Below are 22,143 nucleotides of genomic sequence, written 5' to 3' on the forward strand. Positions count from 1 at the left end.
TCCAATGTTCACATACAATCATGAATGCATGTATGCATACACATATCAACCATATGATATTCTCTAGCTCGAAGCTACACTTTTATGAATGCGGGAACACAATCCTAACACATTCACTTAACATTGCAAATTAATGCTAAAACATAACATTGCTCATTTTAAGCTACAACTTATTGCATACATGTTTATCATTCATATAACGATTAACAATAAGCATTAACAGTATCAACATGTATCAACAAACATGTAAGGATACCCTTAAACCATGTTACAGGTGCCTAATTGCACTTAAAACAATTATCAAAAAGTTGCTGTCACAGAGCTGTTCGCTGAGCGAATCCGTAGCGAACCCGTAGCGAACACGTAGCGAACACGTAGCGAACACGTAGCGAACACGTTCGCTGTAGCGAACAGGTAGCGAACTACATCAGAGGGTTACAGGTACATGGCGAACACGTAGCGAACCCGTAGCGAACTTATTCGCTAAGCGAATCCGTAGCGAATCCGTAGCGAACTTATTCGCTAAGCGAATCCGTAGCGAATCCGTAGCGAACTACACCAGAAACCTCTGTTCTTGAGTTATCTAAGGCGGTTTAACCTCAAATCCACTCAAAAATTCATCTAAACATGTTATAAATTCATATAAACAGTCATTTCAAACATATATGGTACCAAGGAACATTAATCATCCCTTCCAAACATCCAAATACCTCTAACAATCAAAATCATGGCAATTTCTTGAGTTTTAAGCAACTTTCATAAACTTTCCAAAAATGATCCAAACACATACATATTTTTCATGAGATCAAACTAGTGATTAACACATACAAAGTGATGATGAAGAACATCATACTCACATACACAAGCTTAATCAAAATCTAAAAGAAATTGAGTGGGAGAGTTCGGGAACGGAGACATAGACAATCTCCCCTCTCCTTGCCACTCAAGAATCATGAATTCTAATCTCTTACCTTAAGTTTGGTGATGATCCAAGCCTTCTCTCTTTCTCGTGAATCCCTAAGCCAAAACCCTAGCTCACTTTGCTCTCTTGTTCTTGCTCACTCAATGAAAAAGAAGTTGTGATACTATTCAAGGTTGAAAATGCTACTTATACCAATCCCTAAAGTCATGGACCAAGCCCAAATGGCTTAGGCCCAAAGCCTCTCACGCCCATTAAGCCCATAACCAAGGTTCTCGCGTCTAATAACTTATGCTCGGCTAAATAATTATTCGCCGCTCACTAAAATAATAAAAGCCAATTAATAAATAAAATAACATTTAATAAAATATACTAATACGAAAAATGGGTCGTTACAATCCTACCCCCCTTAAAAGAATTTCGCCCTCGAAATTACCTAGAAACAGATCGGGATAAGAATCTCTCATTTTGCTTTCCAACTCCCACGTCGCATTCTCACCAGCCGGTCCTCCCCACACGACTTTCACGGATGCAATCTCTTTGTTTCTCAACTTCTTCACTTCTCTCCCTTCGATTCTCAAAGGCACAGTCTCGATGGTCAAGTCATCCCGCACTTGAACATCGTCCGATTCAATCACGTGTGTCGGATCAGACACATACTTGCGCAACTGTGATACATGAAAAACATCGTGCAAATTCGCCAATGATGGCGGCAATGCAATCCTATACGCAACTTTCCCAACTCGCTTCAAAATCTCAAACGGCCCAATAAACCTCGATGTCAACTTCCTTGACTTCAACGCACGTCCTACTCCGGTAGTCGATTTAACTCGTAGGAATACATGATCCCCTTCTTGGAATTCAATGTCCTTCCTCCTCTTATCATGATAACTCTTCTGTCGACTCTGAGACGCTTTCATCTTCTCGCGAATCATCCGAACCTTCTCTGTTGTTTCTTGTACAATCTCTGGTCCAAGAATTGCACCTTCTCCAGTTTCATACCAACACAGAGGTGTCCTACACCTTCTCCCATACAAAGCCTCAAACGGTGCCATTCCGATACTAGAATGGTAACTGTTGTTGTATGTAAACTCTACCAACGGCAAACAAGAATCCCAATTCACGTTTTGCTCCAAAACACAAGCCCTCAACAAATCCTCTAAGGATTGTATCGTCCTCTCCGACTGACCATCTGTCTGAGGATGATAAGCTGAACTCAACCTCAACTTCGTTCCTAAAGCTTCTTGCAAGCTTTCCCAAAATCTGGAAGTAAATCTCGGATCTCTATCCGAAATAATACTTGTTGGAATACCATGTAGCTTCACAATCTGCTCCACATAAATCTCGGCCAACTTAGGCACCAAAGTACCTTTCCTGATAGCAATGAAGTGAGCACACTTCGTCAGACGATCTACCACTACCCAAATCACCTCGTTACTTTTCTTGGTCTTCGGTAAACCTCCCACAAAATCCATTGCAATGCTATCCCATTTCCATTCGGGTATAAACATTGGTTGCAACAAACCAAACGGCTTCTGATGCTCAATCTTCGATTTCTGACAAGTCAAGCATGAATAAACAAATTCAGAAATTTGCCTCTTCATTCCCGGCCACCAAAACAACTTCTTCAAATCCTGATACATCTTGGTTACTCCAGGATGAATACTCAAACCACTTCTGTGACCTTCTTCCATGATCATTCTCTTTAATTCGGGTACATCCGGTACACAAACTCTTCCGTGAAATCTCATGACTCCACTCTCGTCAATCTTGATATTGGTCTCTTTGCCTTCATTGATGAGTACCATCTTCTCCATCAATCTCTTATCCGATTTCTGACGTTCTTTAATATCTTCAAGAAAAGGATTCGTCAATCTTAACATTCCAAGCTTCACACTTGAAGAAGTAACCTCGCACACAAGACTCAAGTCTCGGAATTCTTCAATCAACTCTAACTCTTTCACCATCAATGATGACATATGCAAAGTTTTCCTACTTAATGCATCGGCCACTACATTGGCTTTTCCGGGGTGATAACTCAATTCAAAATCGTAGTCCTTTAAGAATTCGAGCCATCTTCGTTGCCTCATATTCAACTCCTTCTGGTCGAATAAGTATTTCAGACTCTTGTGATCACTAAACACTTCAAACCTCGATCCATACAAGTAGTGTCTCCACACTTTCAAAGCAAACACCACTGCGGCTAACTCTAAATCATGCGTTGGATAGTTCCTCTCGTGAACCTTCAGTTGTCTCGAAGCATATGCTACCACATTACCCCCTTGCATAAGCACTCCGCCAAGCCCTAACTTCGAAGCATCGCAATACACGACGAACGACTCTTTGGCATCGGGTAAAATCAACACGGGTGCAGTAGTCAATCTTCTCTTGAGCTCTTGGAAACTCTTCTCACAAATACCATCCCAAACAAACGCTTGATCTTTCCTCGTCAACTTGGTTAACGGTAAAGCCAACTTCGAAAAACCTTCGATGAATCTTCTATAATAACCGGCTAAACCAAGGAAACTTCTAATCTCTGAAACAGATTCCGGCGTTCCCCACTGTGACACAGCGTCAACCTTCGCAGGATCTACCGCGATTCCTCCACTTGAAATTATATGCCCTAAGAAACTCACCTCTTTCATCCAAAATTCACACTTTGACAACTTGGCATACAACTTCTTCTCCTTCAAGACTTGCAAAACAATCCTCAAGTGCTCTTCGTGCTCTTCCTCGGATTTTGAGTAGATCAAAATGTCGTCAATGAACACCACCACGAATCTATCCAAGAATGAATGGAAAATTCGGTTCATATACTCCATGAAAACTCCAGGTGCATTGGTCACACCAAACGGCATAACTGAATACTCGTAGTGCCCATACCTCGTCCTAAATGCAGTCTTAGGTATGTCTTCCGTCTTCACTCTAATCTGATGGTATCCAGATCTCAAATCGATCTTACTAAACACACAAGCTCCAACTAGTTGATCCATCAAATCATCTATCCTCGGAAGTGGATATTTATTCTTAATCGTCACTTTGTTCAACTGACGATAGTCTATACATAATCTCATGCTTCCATCTTTCTTCTTCACAAGCAACACCGGCGCTCCCCATGGCGAAACACTCGGTCGAACAAACCTCTTCTCAAGCAGCTCTTCAAGTTGCTTCTTCAACTCATTCAACTCTGACGCTGACATTCGATACGGCGCCATCGATATCGGACTAGTTCCAGGTACTAGGTCGATAGAAAACTCTACCTCTCGCTTTGGAGGCACGTCAGATATATCATCCGGAAACACATCTGGGAATTCACAAACGATCGGTAACTCTTCTATCTTAACTCCTCCTTCGAGTTTCAATGATGCAAACATCATGAACATCTCGGCATGTTCTTTCAACGCTTCCGTTACTTCCTTCCCGCTCATCAAATGCAAGTTCTCCTCCGGCTTCGGAAAAACGACGGCCTTCTCACGACAATTGATATGAATTCGGTTGAAGATTAACCAATTCATACCAAAAATCACATCCATACCACTAAGTGGAATACACACTAAATCCATACCAAAGTGCCTATCAAAAATGGTTACGGGGCAGTTACGACATACTTGTCGGGTAATCACTGAACCATTAGCAGGAGTTTCTATTTCCATCCTACCCATCATATTCGTTAAAGGAATACTAAGACGCTTCGCACAATCCAAAGAAATAAAAGAATGCGTCGCTCCCGTATCTATAATCGCAATTAAAGGAGTGTCATAGATGAAACACGTACCTCTAATGAGATTGTCCTCAAGGCTAGCATCCTCTCCACTCAAAGCAAACACCTTGCCCATCACCTTCTTGGGCTTCTTACAAGTCAGACTCTTGTGGCCTTCATCTCCACAATTGAAACACACCACCTTTGTCCTACACACTTCGGTCTTGTGGCCCAGCCTTCCACAATTCTTACACCTATCTCCCTTCTTCGGGCAATCATAAGACATATGACCCCTTTCTCCACAGTTGTAACAATTCCCATTCATCGGCTTCTTACCACCACTTGTATTCCCTTTACCGCGGTTGTCATAAGGTTTTCCGCGCTCTTGTCCTTTCCCTTTTCGGTCATTCACAGCCTTGTAGTAGTTCACCTTAGCTCTACCATCTTCATCACAAATCCTACTCTTGTTCACAAGGGTCGCAAAATCCCTTATCTGTGAAAATCCAATCATATGCTTAATGTCTGGACGTAGACCACTTTCAAACTTCACACACTTGTCGTTCTCCGCTTCCATAGTGTTGTAATGCGGGCTAAACGCACACAAAGTCTCAAACTTGACGGCATAGTCAGCTACCGTCATATTTCCCTGTTTCAGTTCCATGAATTCCACCACTTTCTTGTTCTTCACATCCACAGGAAAATACTTAACCAAAAATTCTCTTTTAAACATTGCCCATGGTATAGCCATACCACCGGGTCCTAGCCTCAACTTGGCGTTCTTCCACCACACATTCGCTTCCTCGCGCAACACATATGTTCCAAGGGTTGTCTTCCCTTCCTCGGAACAATCCATTGCTTCAAAAATTATTTCAAGTTCCTCCAGCCACTTGTGAGCTCCATCCGGGTTGTAACCTCCGGTAAATGTTGGCGGTTTCTGCTTCATGAACCTTTCCAACCTCATCTCTACCTCTCTTCCAGGTTGATGATCTCTAACCACAATGTTGGTGAGTGCGGCCAAAGCTTCCGCAATCTGAGCATTCGTTCTCGCAGCAGCCATGATTCCTGAACGAATCACAACTAGACGTTAGAAAGTACTAACAGTGTTCCCTACACATGCTCATACGGGGAAAAGAAAAGTCCTAGTTGGTTCACACGAACCGACCTGCTCTGATACCACTATTGTAACACCCTAACCCGTACTACCCTTAAAAACGTAATTTTAAAAACTTTTCAACAAGTGTAAAGGCAGAGTGCCACGCGGTAATTAAAACACAAAGCATACACACAGAGCGTCATGAATTTTAACATGAAAAGCAACAGCGGATTCAATCAACCAAGCATGCATATATATACATATATATATACATAAGCCAAATTCATCCCTAAGGATGTCACTTATACTAGAACTAGCATATCAAAAAGGTAACACCGATATACGATGAAATCCAAGCGTAAACCCCGACTCGATGTTACATTACCAGAGCATTCACTAATTACAAACTCTAGTCAAAAGCTAGTACTAAGAGGAGTAATCTATGCTAAGTCTCCTCACCAAAAGGTACTTCAACACCACGCTAGAACAGCAGTCTAAACGTCGGCACAATCCTCAGCCTGAATATCTGAACCCCCAAAGGTCCAGCAAATAACACAAAGCAGAGAGTTAGAAAACATAATCGCATATCATACGAGCATAAGAAAGACCTTGCACTTTCGAACTACATCATACATATTCTAACTCACGCCAAAACATCGCACTAAACGATTATCAATTAATAAGGTTCAACACAATTCAACCAAATAATGTCACGTACCATTTATCAAATATATGCGCATTTACCCTAAGGTATCTAATGCCAATTAATTCACTGTCATGCCATCCCTAGACACGACTAAATGCATGTGGTACCAAGATGTCTCACCAACGGTGGACCAAGAACAGTTTTATATCATGCTGGATATGTCGGAACTTACCGAACCATCTTATCTCCCTTGGATAAGCCAAAACAGTTTTATATCCTGTTGGATAGCAGCTCTGGACTCATGGATTCATCTAATCCGATCCTCGGCTTCATTATGGACACATAATCCATTTTCGTTATTGGAACCCAAGTTTCCAATGTTCACATACAATCATGAATGCATGTATGCATACACATATCAACCATATGATATTCTCTAGCTCGAAGCTACACTTTTATGAATGCGGGAACACAATCCTAACACATTCACTTAACATTGCAAATTAATGCTAAAACATAACATTGCTCATTTTAAGCTACAACTTATTGCATACATGTTTATCATTCATATAACGATTAACAATAAGCATTAACAGTATCAACATGTATCAACAAACATGTAAGGATACCCTTAAACCATGTTACAGGTGCCTAATTGCACTTAAAACAATTATCAAAAAGTTGCTGTCACAGAGCTGTTCGCTGAGCGAATCCGTAGCGAACCCGTAGCGAACACGTAGCGAACACGTAGCGAACACGTAGCGAACACGTTCGCTGTAGCGAACAGGTAGCGAACTACATCAGAGGGTTACAGGTACATGGCGAACACGTAGCGAACCCGTAGCGAACTTATTCGCTAAGCGAATCCGTAGCGAATCCGTAGCGAACTTATTCGCTAAGCGAATCCGTAGCGAATCCGTAGCGAACTACACCAGAAACCTCTGTTCTTGAGTTATCTAAGGCGGTTTAACCTCAAATCCACTCAAAAATTCATCTAAACATGTTATAAATTCATATAAACAGTCATTTCAAACATATATGGTACCAAGGAACATTAATCATCCCTTCCAAACATCCAAATACCTCTAACAATCAAAATCATGGCAATTTCTTGAGTTTTAAGCAACTTTCATAAACTTTCCAAAAATGATCCAAACACATACATATTTTTCATGAGATCAAACTAGTGATTAACACATACAAAGTGATGATGAAGAACATCATACTCACATACACAAGCTTAATCAAAATCTAAAAGAAATTGAGTGGGAGAGTTCGGGAACGGAGACATAGACAATCTCCCCTCTCCTTGCCACTCAAGAATCATGAATTCTAATCTCTTACCTTAAGTTTGGTGATGATCCAAGCCTTCTCTCTTTCTCGTGAATCCCTAAGCCAAAACCCTAGCTCACTTTGCTCTCTTGTTCTTGCTCACTCAATGAAAAAGAAGTTGTGATACTATTCAAGGTTGAAAATGCTACTTATACCAATCCCTAAAGTCATGGACCAAGCCCAAATGGCTTAGGCCCAAAGCCTCTCACGCCCATTAAGCCCATAACCAAGGTTCTCGCGTCTAATAACTTATGCTCGGCTAAATAATTATTCGCCGCTCACTAAAATAATAAAAGCCAATTAATAAATAAAATAACATTTAATAAAATATACTAATACGAAAAATGGGTCGTTACATCTAGCAACACATCACTGCTACCCAAGTCACAAGAATGTCACGTGATCTGACAAACTTTTCCGTGATAAAACTCATGTGTATAATTACCCTTTTACCCTTATGTCTATATTGAACACAAGGCATAGTACGTCACCCTTGTTAAGTTCAATATTGGGCCCATAGACATATCTCGTGTTATGTAGGAGGGGTAAATTCCATCTAGGTCACTCATGTCCCTTAGCATGATTCGTGGAATACCCATCAACCATCTTTATAGTCATTCTGTTATGGATAACTTTGAATGGCGACAAAGTACTACACTCCTACATCTAGGGAACATAGTGGTTTCAGGTCGAAGGGTGGAATACACCACTTATCACTATGAGAATATCTTATGACATTTCATAACATACTATGTAGTATTCTCATGGTGGGTCAATCCGATATAAATATTACTCTTAATATTTATATCTATGTGAAGACTTGATAACTCTTTATCTATGATCCGTGAGATGTGATCATCAGTCTACCAACATAATAGTCTCTATGTTTTGATGTTATCCCAATTCACATTAAAGCTCGACTACAGATGTTTTAAGAATAGTGTTCTCATGTGTAATGGATTCTCACGATCAAGTCACACTTAACGTTCCATTCAATGAACTTACTATTCTAGGGACTCTATTATTATTTAACACATAAACATAATAAAGAAAAGCCTTTATTTAATAAGTAAATTATCCAATACAAGTATCATGCAATTATAAATAATTGGTCTCTAGGGCTTACACCAACAGTTTTTAGGGTTTAGACTATTATTATTTTTTAGAAAGTTAGATTTGGACATGGACCAATGTTATAAGTGATAAAATTTATAATTAATTGTATAAAAAATAAAATATAACACGGGTCACGGGCCAACCCGCAAACCCGCGACTTTAATGGTCCAACCCTACGGGCAAAAATTTAAATGGACCAAAATAAAATGGTCTTAAATCCGTGTGGACTGCGGGTTAAACAGGTCGACCTGGGACCTTGATCCATATACCCAGCTCTAATATTTATACTTATATATTAATATGAAAATCTACTATTTTTTGTGATTCTCACGGAACTTGTGGTTTTACTAATATATTATTTTGTCTTTTTTTTTAAATAATTTTACGGGTTATATTCATATTAATGCGAGAACCTAATTTTTTTGGTTATATCTACGAGCCGTATATTTTTACTCTATATTAATAAAGTTGTTTTTTTTTTTTTTTTTTACAATTTTACAAGTTATACTCATATATTTATACGGGGACATAATCTTTAGTGTGAATTCCGTGGGAACTATATTTTTTTTCCTCTTATTAATAAGGTTTCTCATTCCTTAATAATTTATGTAGACCTAAATTCATACTCATATATTAATACGAGAACCTTTCTTTTTGTGATTTCTACAAGACTTATATTTTTAATCATATATTAATAAAGTTGTTTATTTTTTTTATAATTCTACGGGTTATATTGGATCATATATTAATACATAGACCTAATTAATTATTTTGTTGATTTTTACGAGTCCTATGATTTATATATATATATGGTTGCCCATTCTTTCATAATTTCTTCTGACATATATTTATACTCATATATTAGTACAATGATCTAATCTTTTTTGTGTGATTTCTGCAGGGCCTATTTTTTACTTTTATTGATGAATTTTCCAATTTTTTATTATTTTTTGTGAGACATATATTTATATTCATATATTAATACGAGAATCTAATCTTTTGTGTGATTTTTATGGGACCTATGTGTTTTACTCATATTAATAAGTTTGCCCGTTCTTTTATAACACTTGTGAGACATATATTTATACTCATATATTAATATTGAAACCTTTTTTTTTTTGTGATTTCTACGAGACTTATACTTTTATTTATATATTAATTAAGTTTTCTATTTTATTTTATTTTATTTTTTTACAACTTTACGGGTTATACTCATATTTAATACGGTGACCTAATTATTTTGATGATTTTTGCGAGACTTATATTTTCACTAACATATTAATATGATTGCCTATTTTTTAATAATTTTTACGGGACTATATTTATACTCAAATATTTAATACATGGACCTAAGTTTTTTGGTGATTTTTACACGACCTATGTTTTTACTAATATATTAATAAAGTAGCCTATTTTTTCATAATTTATACATTATCTATATTTAAATTCATATATTAATACGGAGACCTAATATTTTTTGGTGATAGTTTTTCCATTGTTTTTTTTTCCTATTTTTTAACCAAATATTATATCCTTTTTACTTTTTACTATTTCATGTTACCGAGGAGCGGCAACGCCGCGACTCCCGTGCGGATGCACGGGTGTCCTGCTAGTTAAATTTAAAATAAACAAACATAGTAATATTTTAAAAATATATTAATTATTTTATAAAACTATTCTAATAAATTAAATGACAAATTAGATTATTAAGTAATTTTTTTGTATGGTAGCCCAGTGGTTAGAAATTCCACTGGATAAGTGAGATGACCGAAATTTTCCCGGTAACATACTACCCAAACCCCTTACCAACCTCACAAAACCAATTAAATAATTTAATTAAAACAAATTAAATTTAATAAGATTTTGGCTTAAATGCAGTTTTGGCCCCTCAAGTTTCACAATTGCTTGATTTTGGCCCCCCACATTTTAATTGCTTGATTTTAACCCTCCAAGTTTCACAATTGCTTGATTTTAGCCCTCCAAGTTTCAATTGCTCGATTTTGGCCCTCCAAGTTTACCCCCTTTTGCATTTGCTAGCCCCCCGTTGACTTTTTTGACTATAAATTGCTTATGTGACATTTTAAAAAAATAAAAAAATATGTTTTAATTAAAAAATAATAATATTTGCTTTTATAAAAATGTATTAAAAATTGTTTTTTTAATAAAAAGTTTAATAATTATTTTTTATTTAAAAAAAAGTTTACAAAGTTTTTAAAAAATAATTCATAAAATGTTTTTTTTACTTTTTTATATAACAAAATTATTTTACAAACTACATATAATAAAATAAAAATTATAATTTAGTTTGTAAAAAACAATTTGTAATTTATTTATTTATTTTTAAATACTTATTTAATTTTAAAATGCCACATTACCAATTTTTAATCAAAATATTCAACGGGGGGCTAGCAAATGCAAAAGGGGGTAAACTTGGGGGGCCAAAATCGAGCAATTGAAACTTGGAGGGCTAAAATCAAGCAATTGTGAAACTTAGGGGGTTAAAATCAAGCAATTAAAATGTGGGGGACCAAAATCAAGCAATTGTGAAACATGGGGGGCCAAAACTGCATTTAAGCCTAAGATTTTTGTAAAATTTAAGGCTATTGGAGTATTTTTATAAAAAACTGGCATTTCTCTTTATTTCTCACATTTTCTCTCTCTTTTCATGTTCTCTCACCTCTTTCTGCTTCTCATTCTCTCTTTATAACCAAACAACGTGTAAAACTCTGATTTGGGGGAAAGAAACAATGGAAGAAAAAACATCAACATCACCAGCACCAGCAATGGACGAGGATGATGTTTGGTGCAAAGAGACAGTGCCTAAGGTTTTGAAACTCGTATGTTGTTCTCCTAGTTTGAATCAAAAAGACCTTATTTCTCTTCTCTTCGTTAGTCCTTTCCTTTATCGAACCCTTCTCTCTTCTCAACCCCTTTGGCAATTACTCAATTTTCGTGAATTCAATAATGCTGGGAATCGCCTTATAGCTGCTCTTTCTCTGGTAATTACTACTAATTAACTTCATTTTCATTTAATTAATTAATTAATTTGTGCATAGGTCATCAAAATAATTGATTATTTCTTCTTCTTGTAGCCTAGATATCAGCATGTAAAAGAGATTAACCTAGAATTTGCAAGTGATATTGAAGACACCCATCTCATACTTATTAAACAAAAGGTATAAAAAACATATCTTTAATTATTTCTTAATTTTCTATGTTGTGTAGTATAAATATCTTATAATGTGTCCATGTCAGTATAGCTTAGTTGGTAGTTAGGGACATCACATTTTATATACCGGAACCGGGGTTCGAATCCTAGACACTCCACCGGAACCGGGGTTCGAACCCTGGACACTCCACTTATTCAGTTTAAGAAGGTGGAATTTCGGCCACCAGCTACTTGACCAAAAAAAAAAAAAATCTTTACAATGTGGTATAAATGTAGGATATAGATTGAATGTGATTCTGACCAGTTAATTTTAAGCATTTATAGTGTTTTGATTCTCTTCAAAGCTTGGAGTCTTTAAATCTCAATGGCTGCCAAAAAATATCGGATACAGGAATTCAAGCAATAACCAGTTGTTGTCCTCGGCTAAAAACATTTTCTGTCTACTGGAACGTCAGGTGATTTTAATTTTTCCTTAATGTGTGTGCAATGTTTGATTTAAAAGTTAAATCCACTGCTGCAACAATACTGAAATATGAATCTTATTTCAGGGTAACTGATTCTGGACTACTACATACAGTCACCAACTGCAAACACATAGTTGATTTGAATATAAGTGGCTGTAAGGTACATGATGCTTTCGAGTTGTAATTTTATATTACATTAGTATAATTCAATGTTTATTTTTAAAGGTTTGTTATTCTTACACGACTACACGCATATAATCAGAAAGAAATGCATAATGTGTCTGTATTTAGAGTATGCATCCCTTCATTGATAGTGAAAAATGTAGAGTTTGTAATGAGTTGAAAATTTCAGACTTTTAACGTAAAAGTTTTCAAACATGAATCACTCACTACACTCCATACTTAGTTCAACTGAAATCAATTTTGCAAATCAGGTTCATTTAAAATCAAGTTTTCTAATATTCATTCACATTGTTGAAAGGAATTTAAATGAAAATCATTGTAAACATTCAGTTCAGAAGAGGTCGCTCACTAGATGGATTCATCCAGTAGAAGCTCTTTCTATATTTATATTATTGTCAATCGTTCCCTATAGTGTTGACATATTTATTCAATTAAACGTAATTTTAATACTTATTCCACATTTACTACAATTTTTATCACTTTCATCGCTAAAAATCCCACCACTTCATTTTAAGTTGTACCGAGCTTGCCTAAATCACAAGGAAGGTCTTACCAGTTGACATTAATGCTTACCTGAATATACCGATGCTGTACTGTACAATAAAAACCTAAATAACTATGGAGACATTGTGTCCATGAAGTATGTTATTTGTAGTAGAGTTCTGAATTATCTTCTCAGAAAATAATAGCATTTTGTTTTTTTCAATATGGTACTTGTATCTTATAAACAAATTCCTTTGATATGATAATTGCAGAATATTTCAGACCGAGGTGCACAATTAGTTGCTGAGAATTACCCGAAACTGGAGTCACTAAACTTGACAAGGTATGTCCACTGATTTATAGAAGATTCTGTGAGATCTCGCGCATGATGAGGTTGTAATTATCATTACTAAAATCATATAGGTTTTACCCTTTTCCATCAGCTGTCTGAAATTGTTAGGTTGACACGCTACATTTGATGCCCAGTTGCCCACTGTAAAGGAGTAGAGCAGTTATATTGTTTCTAGTTTATTTTTCCCTTTATTTCATATCGAGATTCCAAACAGTCTATTAAGATGATAGAAGGAACATTGGGGGTGAAATATACCTCTTTCTGGTACACTGTTAGGAACTTAGGATAGAAGATAAAAGGAGACATTAGTTAGGGAAAATTAGCACAGTTAGAGGTAATTAGCATTAACTAAAGTGACACTAACAATCATTTTACAACCGTCCTTGTGGGAATTTGAACTCTGTCTCTCGAGGTTACAAGACCAAACTCTTACCACCGAGCTGACACCTCAAAATTCAGATATTTAAACATCGAATGAATAGAACAGTGGGAAGAAGCGAAACCCTTAGACTAAACTCTTCTCTTCTCTCCTATTTTCATTCTTTCAATACAATTGTGCTTTTTTATCCATTTCTTTCAATTTTCTATTCTTCCGTATTCCTAACATATATCTCATAATTTTACACCTAGGTGTGTCAAGATAACTGACGTGGGGCTGAAGCAGTTGTTGCAGAAATGCCTGTCCCTTCAGAGTTTGAATCTCTATGCAGTGTCTAGGTAGGCACTAAAACTCATCATATTTATGTTCAAGTTGTCTCGCGGGATTTGATTAATTCACAACATTACATCTTATCAGTTTCACAGATGAAGCTTACAAGAAAATATGCCTTCTGACACGTCTCACATTTTTGGATCTTTGTGGTGCCCAGGTAAAATCTTCGGTTACTGTAGATTTCTTTGCAAAACCCTATCTAATGCACCCTGATAATAGAACTAAGTTTGGCTTGCAGAATCTTTCAGATCAAGGACTTAAGTGTATTTCGAAATGCAAGAACCTTGTATCCCTCAATTTGACTTGGTAAGTTGATTATCAACTTAAATACCCGTCTATCCTTATTTTATGATGAAAGTAATGGAGTTGTATCTAATTTTACGTGATAGGTGTGTACGTGTGACTGATGAGGGGGTTATAGCCGCTGCACAGAGTTGCACTTCTCTTGAATTTCTTAGGTATATTATAAATTTGAGAAGTTTATCGCACTTGGATATTTAGTACTGAACAGTGCACTCTTGGATTTGACTTGGAAAGTTGGCTCTATCTGATAGAAACCCAAAATCAGTTCACAGAGAAATAAAAAATGAAACAGAAATGAAAAGCAATATTGAAAGCTTTATTGATTATAACAATGGAGATTTACAGATTAAGATCAAACAAGGATCCTTAGATCTGCCCAGAGCTCAGCTCCGATAGGCCAGCTTAAAGCAGCCTATACATTCTAACAAACTCAATGATCAAAAAGGTAATCCTCACAAATCCCACCCTACTCCTTATATCATGGAAATAGATGACAGCTTTCATTCTATCACACCACGTCACCACATGGAACTAACTTTTGGCCTTATCCTTGCATCTTCTAGAATAAACCTTCCATGCTTTGGGCCTCACAGTATTGTGATGAATTAATGAATCCGTAGGATTTTCCTCTTGTATACGTGTCCTAACAATACTCCCTCCATTAAATATGACCTTGTCCTCAAGGTCAAAGTTGGGGAATTGACTCTTCATCATTATAGTATCCTCCCAAGTAGCTTCATCAGCTGATTGTCCTTTCCAATGGATAAGAAATTGATTAATCTTTTCACCTTGTACTTGAACCATTCTCCTTGCCAAAACTGCTTCGGGTTCAACAAGTATTCCATTGTCTCCTTCCAACTCTGGTAGCTCCTCCTCCTCCTCATGATAATTACCCACAGCCTTTTTTAACAAAGATATATGAAACACTGGATGGACACGTGATCCATCAGGCAGCTTTAGTTGGTAAGCTACTGCTCCTACTTTTGCTGTCACAGGATAGGGCCCATATTACTTGGCTGCCAATTTTGCATTAATCCTGGAGGCAACAGAGTGCTGCCTGTGGGCCTTTAGCTTCACAAATACCCACTCTCCTACTTCAAAACTTCTATCACACCACGTCACCACATGGAAAGGTGACTGACCAGTAGCAGCATGAAAACTGGTATTAAACCAGTACTCAGCCCATGGTATCCAAGTTACCCATGTTTTGGGCTAATCAGCTATAAAACATCTCAAATAAGTTTCCAAGCACCTATTCACTACCTCTGTTTGACCATCTGTTTCAGGATGGTAAGCAGTACTCATCTTCAACCTTGTACCCTGAAGTTTAAACAATTCTTTCCAAAAATTACTCATAAAAATGGGATCTCTATCACTTACTATAGATAGAGGTATTCCATGTAGCCTTACTACTTCCTTCACAAAAACTTCTGCAATAACTCTAGCTGTGTAAGGGTGCTTTAATGGAATAAAACGGGAAAATTTGGACAATCTGTCAAAACCACTAATATGGCCTCATAACCTTTTGATTTGGGTAATCCAGTTATAAAATCCATGGACAAATCTTCCCAAATCCTGTCAGGAATTGGCAACGGCTGTAATAATCCTCCAGGTGAGCTAGCCATGTATTTCTGTCTTTGGCACACATCACACTTCCTCACATACTCTTGGATCGTGTTTTTCATTCCTACCCAATATACATTAGATGCTAGTCTTCTGTAGGTTCTATAGAATCCTGAGTGCCCTCCCTGTGGAGTTTCATGGAATTCTGCCAACAATACAGGAATCATCACAGATGTGCTTGACAAAACCAATCTATCTCCTGCTTATATGAAAAACCTGGTCTTGAGTTCACATTTGTCTTCAAATCCTGAATTACTTGTTGTAAATATTTATCCTGCAGAATCTCTTTTTTTATGGTTTGCTCATCTGTCCATTGAAGGCTAGTGACTACTTGACACAACTCTCCTCCTTCATGAACTCTTGAAAGAGCATCTGCACCTCTGTTAAGTCTTCCAGGCTTATATATTATTTCGAAATCATACCCTAATAATTTTGCAGCCCAATTTTGTTGCTCTGCTGTAACCACTCTCTGCTGCAACAATTCTTTGAGACTTTTCTGGTCAGTAAAGACCTTAAATCTCCTCCCCAAAAGATATGGTCGCCAGTGTTGAATGGCAAGCACCACAGCCATTAACTCTTTCTCATAAGCTGATTTGGTGAGGTTTCTTACTCCTAAAGCCTTACTAAAATAGGCTACGGGTCGTTTTTCTTGCATAAGTATAGCCCCTATTCCTTCTTGATGGGTCTGTGAAATATGAAGATGAATATAACAGTAACAATGGAATAAAAGGAAAGAACTTTTTATTGAAAATCGTAAGAAGGTGGATTGTTCCTCTGAAACCTGTGCAACCTACATAATTCATCAGCTCCTTGTTGATTCTGCTGCGCTTGCACAGCTGCATTCGCCCGTGCCATGCTGCCAAAGCATTGGCAATCGCTGTGTCATTTCTACCCCTGCTGTACAGCCAGTATCGACAGTGTCTACACATATGTCGCCTACACGGGAATAACAAAGTACAAAACTTGGTCCAAATTGGACCAACCAGGCTCTGATACAAACTATGTAACACCCTAATCCCTGAACATGCATACACGATAAACATATACTAAAATATTCATTCTACCTAGGGTGTCGCACATTCATCTACAATATGCAAGGGTATTTAATTGATCATTTGTAGCGGAATTAAAACAAACTCGACAACCAATTAAAACATTGTCATTATTATTTAATGAGAAGAAAACCAAATATCAAAGTTTAACAGTTCAACAACATAGTCTCAACAAAAGAAATAAAATTGCATGAGCGACTCATTATTACATAACCATAAATATAAAGCAGAAAATAACAAGAAGGCTCCAACGCCATCTCCCAAACTCACAGCAGCTAAGACTCCTCAACCTGAGAATTAGTACTCCTAGGAGTACAGACACCACAAACAATAATAAAATAGGGGTGAGAATACATTCACTATAAAAACGGTGATTAAATGGAAAGGGTTGCCAGCAAAACAAAACGCATCATTCAAGAATACAAAACAACACACAGTCATGATAAATTCATCAGACACTAGCGATAGAAAAATTCACAAATCACACAACACATCATTATTGCAACTATGTATGCAATGTATTCACCTACTCGACTCTATATGCATGTGGTACCAGATTTTTGGGTGTCAGAGTTATGCTACCGAACGATCCCACAACAACATTCAACATCATAAAGACTTCCTATTTCACTCTATTTGATGAATGAAATGTGACTCGACAGTATTAATATCTGAACAGCATTCATCAACATTATTCAACATCATTTAGACGTCAACGGCATAATTTTCACTTCGCGGTTAAATATTAATTAAGCTAATTAATACCTAATCATTATTACCAAAAATAGTAGCAATTAGGCGTCAAAACAGTGCTCTGGAACATCAGAACATAACTTCATTCCCAAAAATTAGATAAAACAGCAATCTGTTGTTCTATCAAGCTCGCTAAGTGAGCCCCAGTCTCGCTAAGCGAGCACTCAAACTACCAAACCCATATTTTTGAACTCTAAGGCTCGCTAAGCGAGTACTCAACCCCGAAAACCCAGAAAACATAAAGAAAAACCCAGAATTTGAATATGAAGACTCGCTGGGCGAGCCTCCTTCCTCGCTAAGCGAGTAAGCCCAGAAACGGAAAACGCATAATGCGTTTCTGTCATCGGAGTACCTTAAAACTCCGATTTTCAACCCATGTGATCCTGGTTTTACAGACAACGTTTTATTTATTATTATTATATACTCAATAAACATTAATTACATTCTGAATTAACATCAAACATCACCGATAATCGTGAATTTATCATCAAATTCAACACTTCCAATATATACACAAATAACAACAACCACCCAAACAAGCATGCATTTTTCACACGAAAATCAACACCAAACAGAGACAAAGTCATAGAATCATACAAAAGCATAGAAAAGGAATCATAATCAAAACCCCCAAACATTCTAATACCCAATATTGAAGGATTCAAAGGTGTACAAGGGAAGAGGGTAAGGAACATTCACTACCCTTCCAAATCTAGCACCTTTATGGTGAATAATCCCCCCCTTACCTCTGATTTTGCAGGAATGATGTTTATTCTTGAAGCTATTTCTCTTCTTCTTCCTCTTCCTTCTCTTCTCTTTCTCTAAAACCCTTTCTTCTTTCTCTTCTCTTTCTCTAAAACTCTTTCTTACAACTTTATCTATTTATATAGTAACATTAGGTTTTCCACTTATTTGTAATTCCACCTTTGTCCTCATAAATCTTGATTGGGCTCAAATAAACATACCCCTACCAATTGGGCCAACACCCCCCTCACACCTATTTATAATTAAATAAAACTCGAATTTCTACTAAGGTCTATTTTCTTTCATTTTCTTTCTCCACTAAATTATTAAAACTCTTCAACATCTTATTCTAATTCTAACTGTTAATTTCACACTAACCCACCCTTTTCTATTCTAATTAACAAATCCAAGAATACACATAATACTCAAACACGCCACATACAATTAAATTCAAATAAAAATAATAATAAAAATAATACTAAAATCAGGGTGTTACATCTAAAGCTCTCCAGACCGTAAAAATGAGAAGCTAAGAATAGTGCAGAGTAAAAACGTGCATCTAGAATCTTGTCTGATGTAAATTAACTTGGCTCAGACTTGGGATAGGGGCTTGCAAAAGACCTTATCGAAGTTGGTTTTAAATCATGATGCATTGTTGTTGTCGTCATACACACACATGCACACATATGCATTTCCTTTTTACAGTGGCAGCATAACATTACCTCTATCAATATGAATTGTTATACTAGAATTGCTTCTTGCTGATGTATTGAAAGGGCACTTATGCAGCTTGTTCGGAATAGTTGGCGTGACTGATAAATGTCTGGAGGCTCTCTCGAAGTCATGCTCCAACACCATTACCACCCTTGATGTGAACGGGTGTATTGGCATTAAGGCAAGTTCCTATTTCAAAGAAGCTATATACAAGTCTTAACTAGTCCATTTGTCTAATAATTTGTGTTTTTTCCTTGCAGAAACGAAGCCGCGAAGAGTTGCTTCAGTTGTTTCCATATTTGAAATGCTTTAAAGTGCACAGTTAATGTGTGGCTGGTGAAATTTTGGTTACAAAAACAGTCTATTTTTTTGACTGGGGCAGTATAGCCTATATAGGATTCAAATCTAATCCCAAACAGTTATTTTGAGATATTTTGAGTTATGAAGGCACCTCCGGTATGTGTCGATATCTGACACGTGCTTATATTCAATTATACAATTTTCTCAAATTATTACTTGTGTCGACGTGTCATTGTTTTGTTTTGTTTTGTTTTGTTTTGTTTTGTTTTGTTTTGTTTTGTTTTGCGTGTTATGTTATTTTGCGAATTTGTAGTGAAACAGTTTTGTCTGTATTTTGGGGCGTTGAAAGAACTTATATTATATTCAAGCAATCTTATTGACATCATTTCTACTTATTGATTGCAGACCCTTTGATTATGCAGCTTTTTCCTCCACGGATTTGCAGCTTTTCTACTTATTGATTGTACATGTAAAAAAAAAAACCTACCATGAATGAGTATTGGGTTAATAAAATAGACAATTAGAAATAAAATTATATTCACTAATTTGAACATGTTTAGAGAAGCCTATTTAAAGAAAGTAAACCAGATGAAGGTAATTCAATTGCTATAAAGAAAATTATTGGACAAATCTTTTTAAATTGGTTGTTTTAATTTTGTGATTATTTTATGGAATTATATCTCATCTGTTAATATTGTGTGGGATGGGGAAGCCATTGAAAGCTTCACACCATTCTGAGGTCAGTGTGATATATATACAAAACGACCATATCTTCCCTAATATTTGTACTTTATGTTTGGAGACGCTATTAAATCTTATCGGTGTTGTTATGGATAAAAAAATTGGTCTTGGGGAGGGTGCAAACTATTTCACTTAACTTTTGCATATGATACTAGCATAATACCCGTGCATACGCAGGGTCGCGGCAATACCACGATAGTTTTTCGTTATCCTGGCCGGTTTAATCTGGCTGGCCAGAAAACCATTTAAAGGTGAAGCTGAGCTTGGCGTCTAAGCTCGATCACTTTCCTCTTTTTTGTATTGCTGTGTAAATGGATATGAACTTTTATACATAATGAATAGGTTGTTCATATTTTGGAGTTTGAACTCATGTTTTGCTTTGCTTCTGTTTTCTTTTGGCCCCGAGCCATAAAATGCAACATCGCCAAATAGATTCTACAAGAGCATCCACAATGGAGATGTGGAGATGTTTTAAGACTTGGATGAGTACAAGACTCTTTTGGATATTGAAATATTAAACTCACGATATAATTGCTTGTAGTTGTCAAATCTCTCAATTTCATAAAATAATTTTCTTGTCAAACATTTGAAACTAAAGAAATTCTTCTTATGATAGATTTTTTTTTCTTCAGCCAACCAAAAGGAATTGACATGTCCTTCACCCCTACCAACTGGTATTGGATCATTCTAATTAAACCTAGTACCCCACATCTATTTCCCCCTACTCCCAATAAATCTTTTGAAATACAAAAAACATAAATTACTATATGGGTTTAACGAGAAAACTTGTAAGAAAACTTGTAGTTTTTTCCGTGAACGTAACTCAATTGGTAGGAACATTGCAATATGCACAGGTCAAAGTTCGAATCGGAATTCTCCACTTCATGTTAGGGGTAAAATTCTAACAACTAGATTACTTGACTAAAAAAAAACTATTATGGATGGGCATAGCCCAAACACTGAGGAACTGCTAACTGGACCGTCGAGCAAGGCCCAAGAAGGAGCAGCCAGCAAAGACCTGCAACGAATCAACGATCACAATACACCTGCGTATTATAACGGCTGACCCCCAGAATGAAGAGCATTAACGCTGTGGGCTATATAAACTCCACTCCTACAGTGGAGTCAGGTACATTCTCACCTCTCTAGAAAACCTTCACTCCACAGTTAAACTTACTTGAGCGTCGAAGTGCCTACATGTACACAATCCCTTTTGCTTCACTGGAGTTTGGTACGGAGCAACGCCGGACGTGGTCACTCTTCTAATCAGGTAAGATAAAAAACCTTTAGTGTTGTCGCAGTATATTAAAAAGCTCCGCATTGTTAATGTTAATATTTTTTGTGGTTACCTGGTTGAACTCGATATTTTTTCTGTGTATGTAAATTTTTATAAGATACTTATCACTAGTTTAAGGACAATAGTTAAGAGATGTAGTGCAAATGTCTAATAGTTGGCAGAGACAAATGAGAAAGACGTTTTGTGTGGTTGCATAGTACAATGGTACAGTACGATAGAATTTTATCCCCAACTATATACATAGAGTATGGACCATCAAATTTGTGTTCAGTGTCATCTTTTATTCAACTTTTTGCTTATAGTTTCAGTTGATGCATTGGGAAATTAACTAACCTCTATATATAGAAACTTTTTTATTATAAACACTAGTAGTATTAAGCTACGTATACTATTACATTACATACATGTTCTAATTATTTATTATGATTATAACAAACAAAATTGCTA

The 22,143-nt window shown here is 36.6% G+C and overlaps 1 protein-coding gene across 2 annotated transcripts; it reads left to right on the forward strand.

Moving 5' to 3' along the window:
• Window positions 1–11,458: 11,458 nt before the first annotated feature.
• Window positions 11,459–20,128, forward strand: LOC123906177 (F-box protein At3g58530). 2 transcript variants are annotated; one of them, XR_006808788.1, is made up of 12 exons: window positions 11,476–11,805; window positions 11,899–11,982; window positions 12,300–12,430; window positions 12,524–12,599; window positions 13,378–13,448; window positions 14,088–14,174; window positions 14,254–14,326; window positions 14,408–14,475; window positions 14,559–14,627; window positions 19,434–19,539; window positions 19,619–19,814; window positions 20,064–20,128. XR_006808788.1 is itself a non-coding variant. In XM_045956037.1 (11 exons), the coding sequence occupies exons 1-11, from the start codon at window positions 11,554–11,556 to the stop codon at window positions 19,682–19,684; spliced, it is 1,083 nt and encodes a 360-aa protein (XP_045811993.1). In that variant the 5' UTR covers window positions 11,459–11,553; the 3' UTR covers window positions 19,685–19,867. The 2 variants fall into 2 exon arrangements, 1 of the variants encoding a protein (XP_045811993.1); XM_045956037.1 differs by lacking the exon at window positions 20,064–20,128 and having other exon boundaries at window positions 11,459–11,805; window positions 19,619–19,867.
• Window positions 20,129–22,143: the final 2,015 nt, after the last annotated feature.

This window comes from Trifolium pratense, linkage group LG1, assembly GCF_020283565.1.
Source record: "Trifolium pratense cultivar HEN17-A07 linkage group LG1, ARS_RC_1.1, whole genome shotgun sequence".
Classification (NCBI taxonomy): Eukaryota; Viridiplantae; Streptophyta; class Magnoliopsida; order Fabales; family Fabaceae; genus Trifolium; species Trifolium pratense.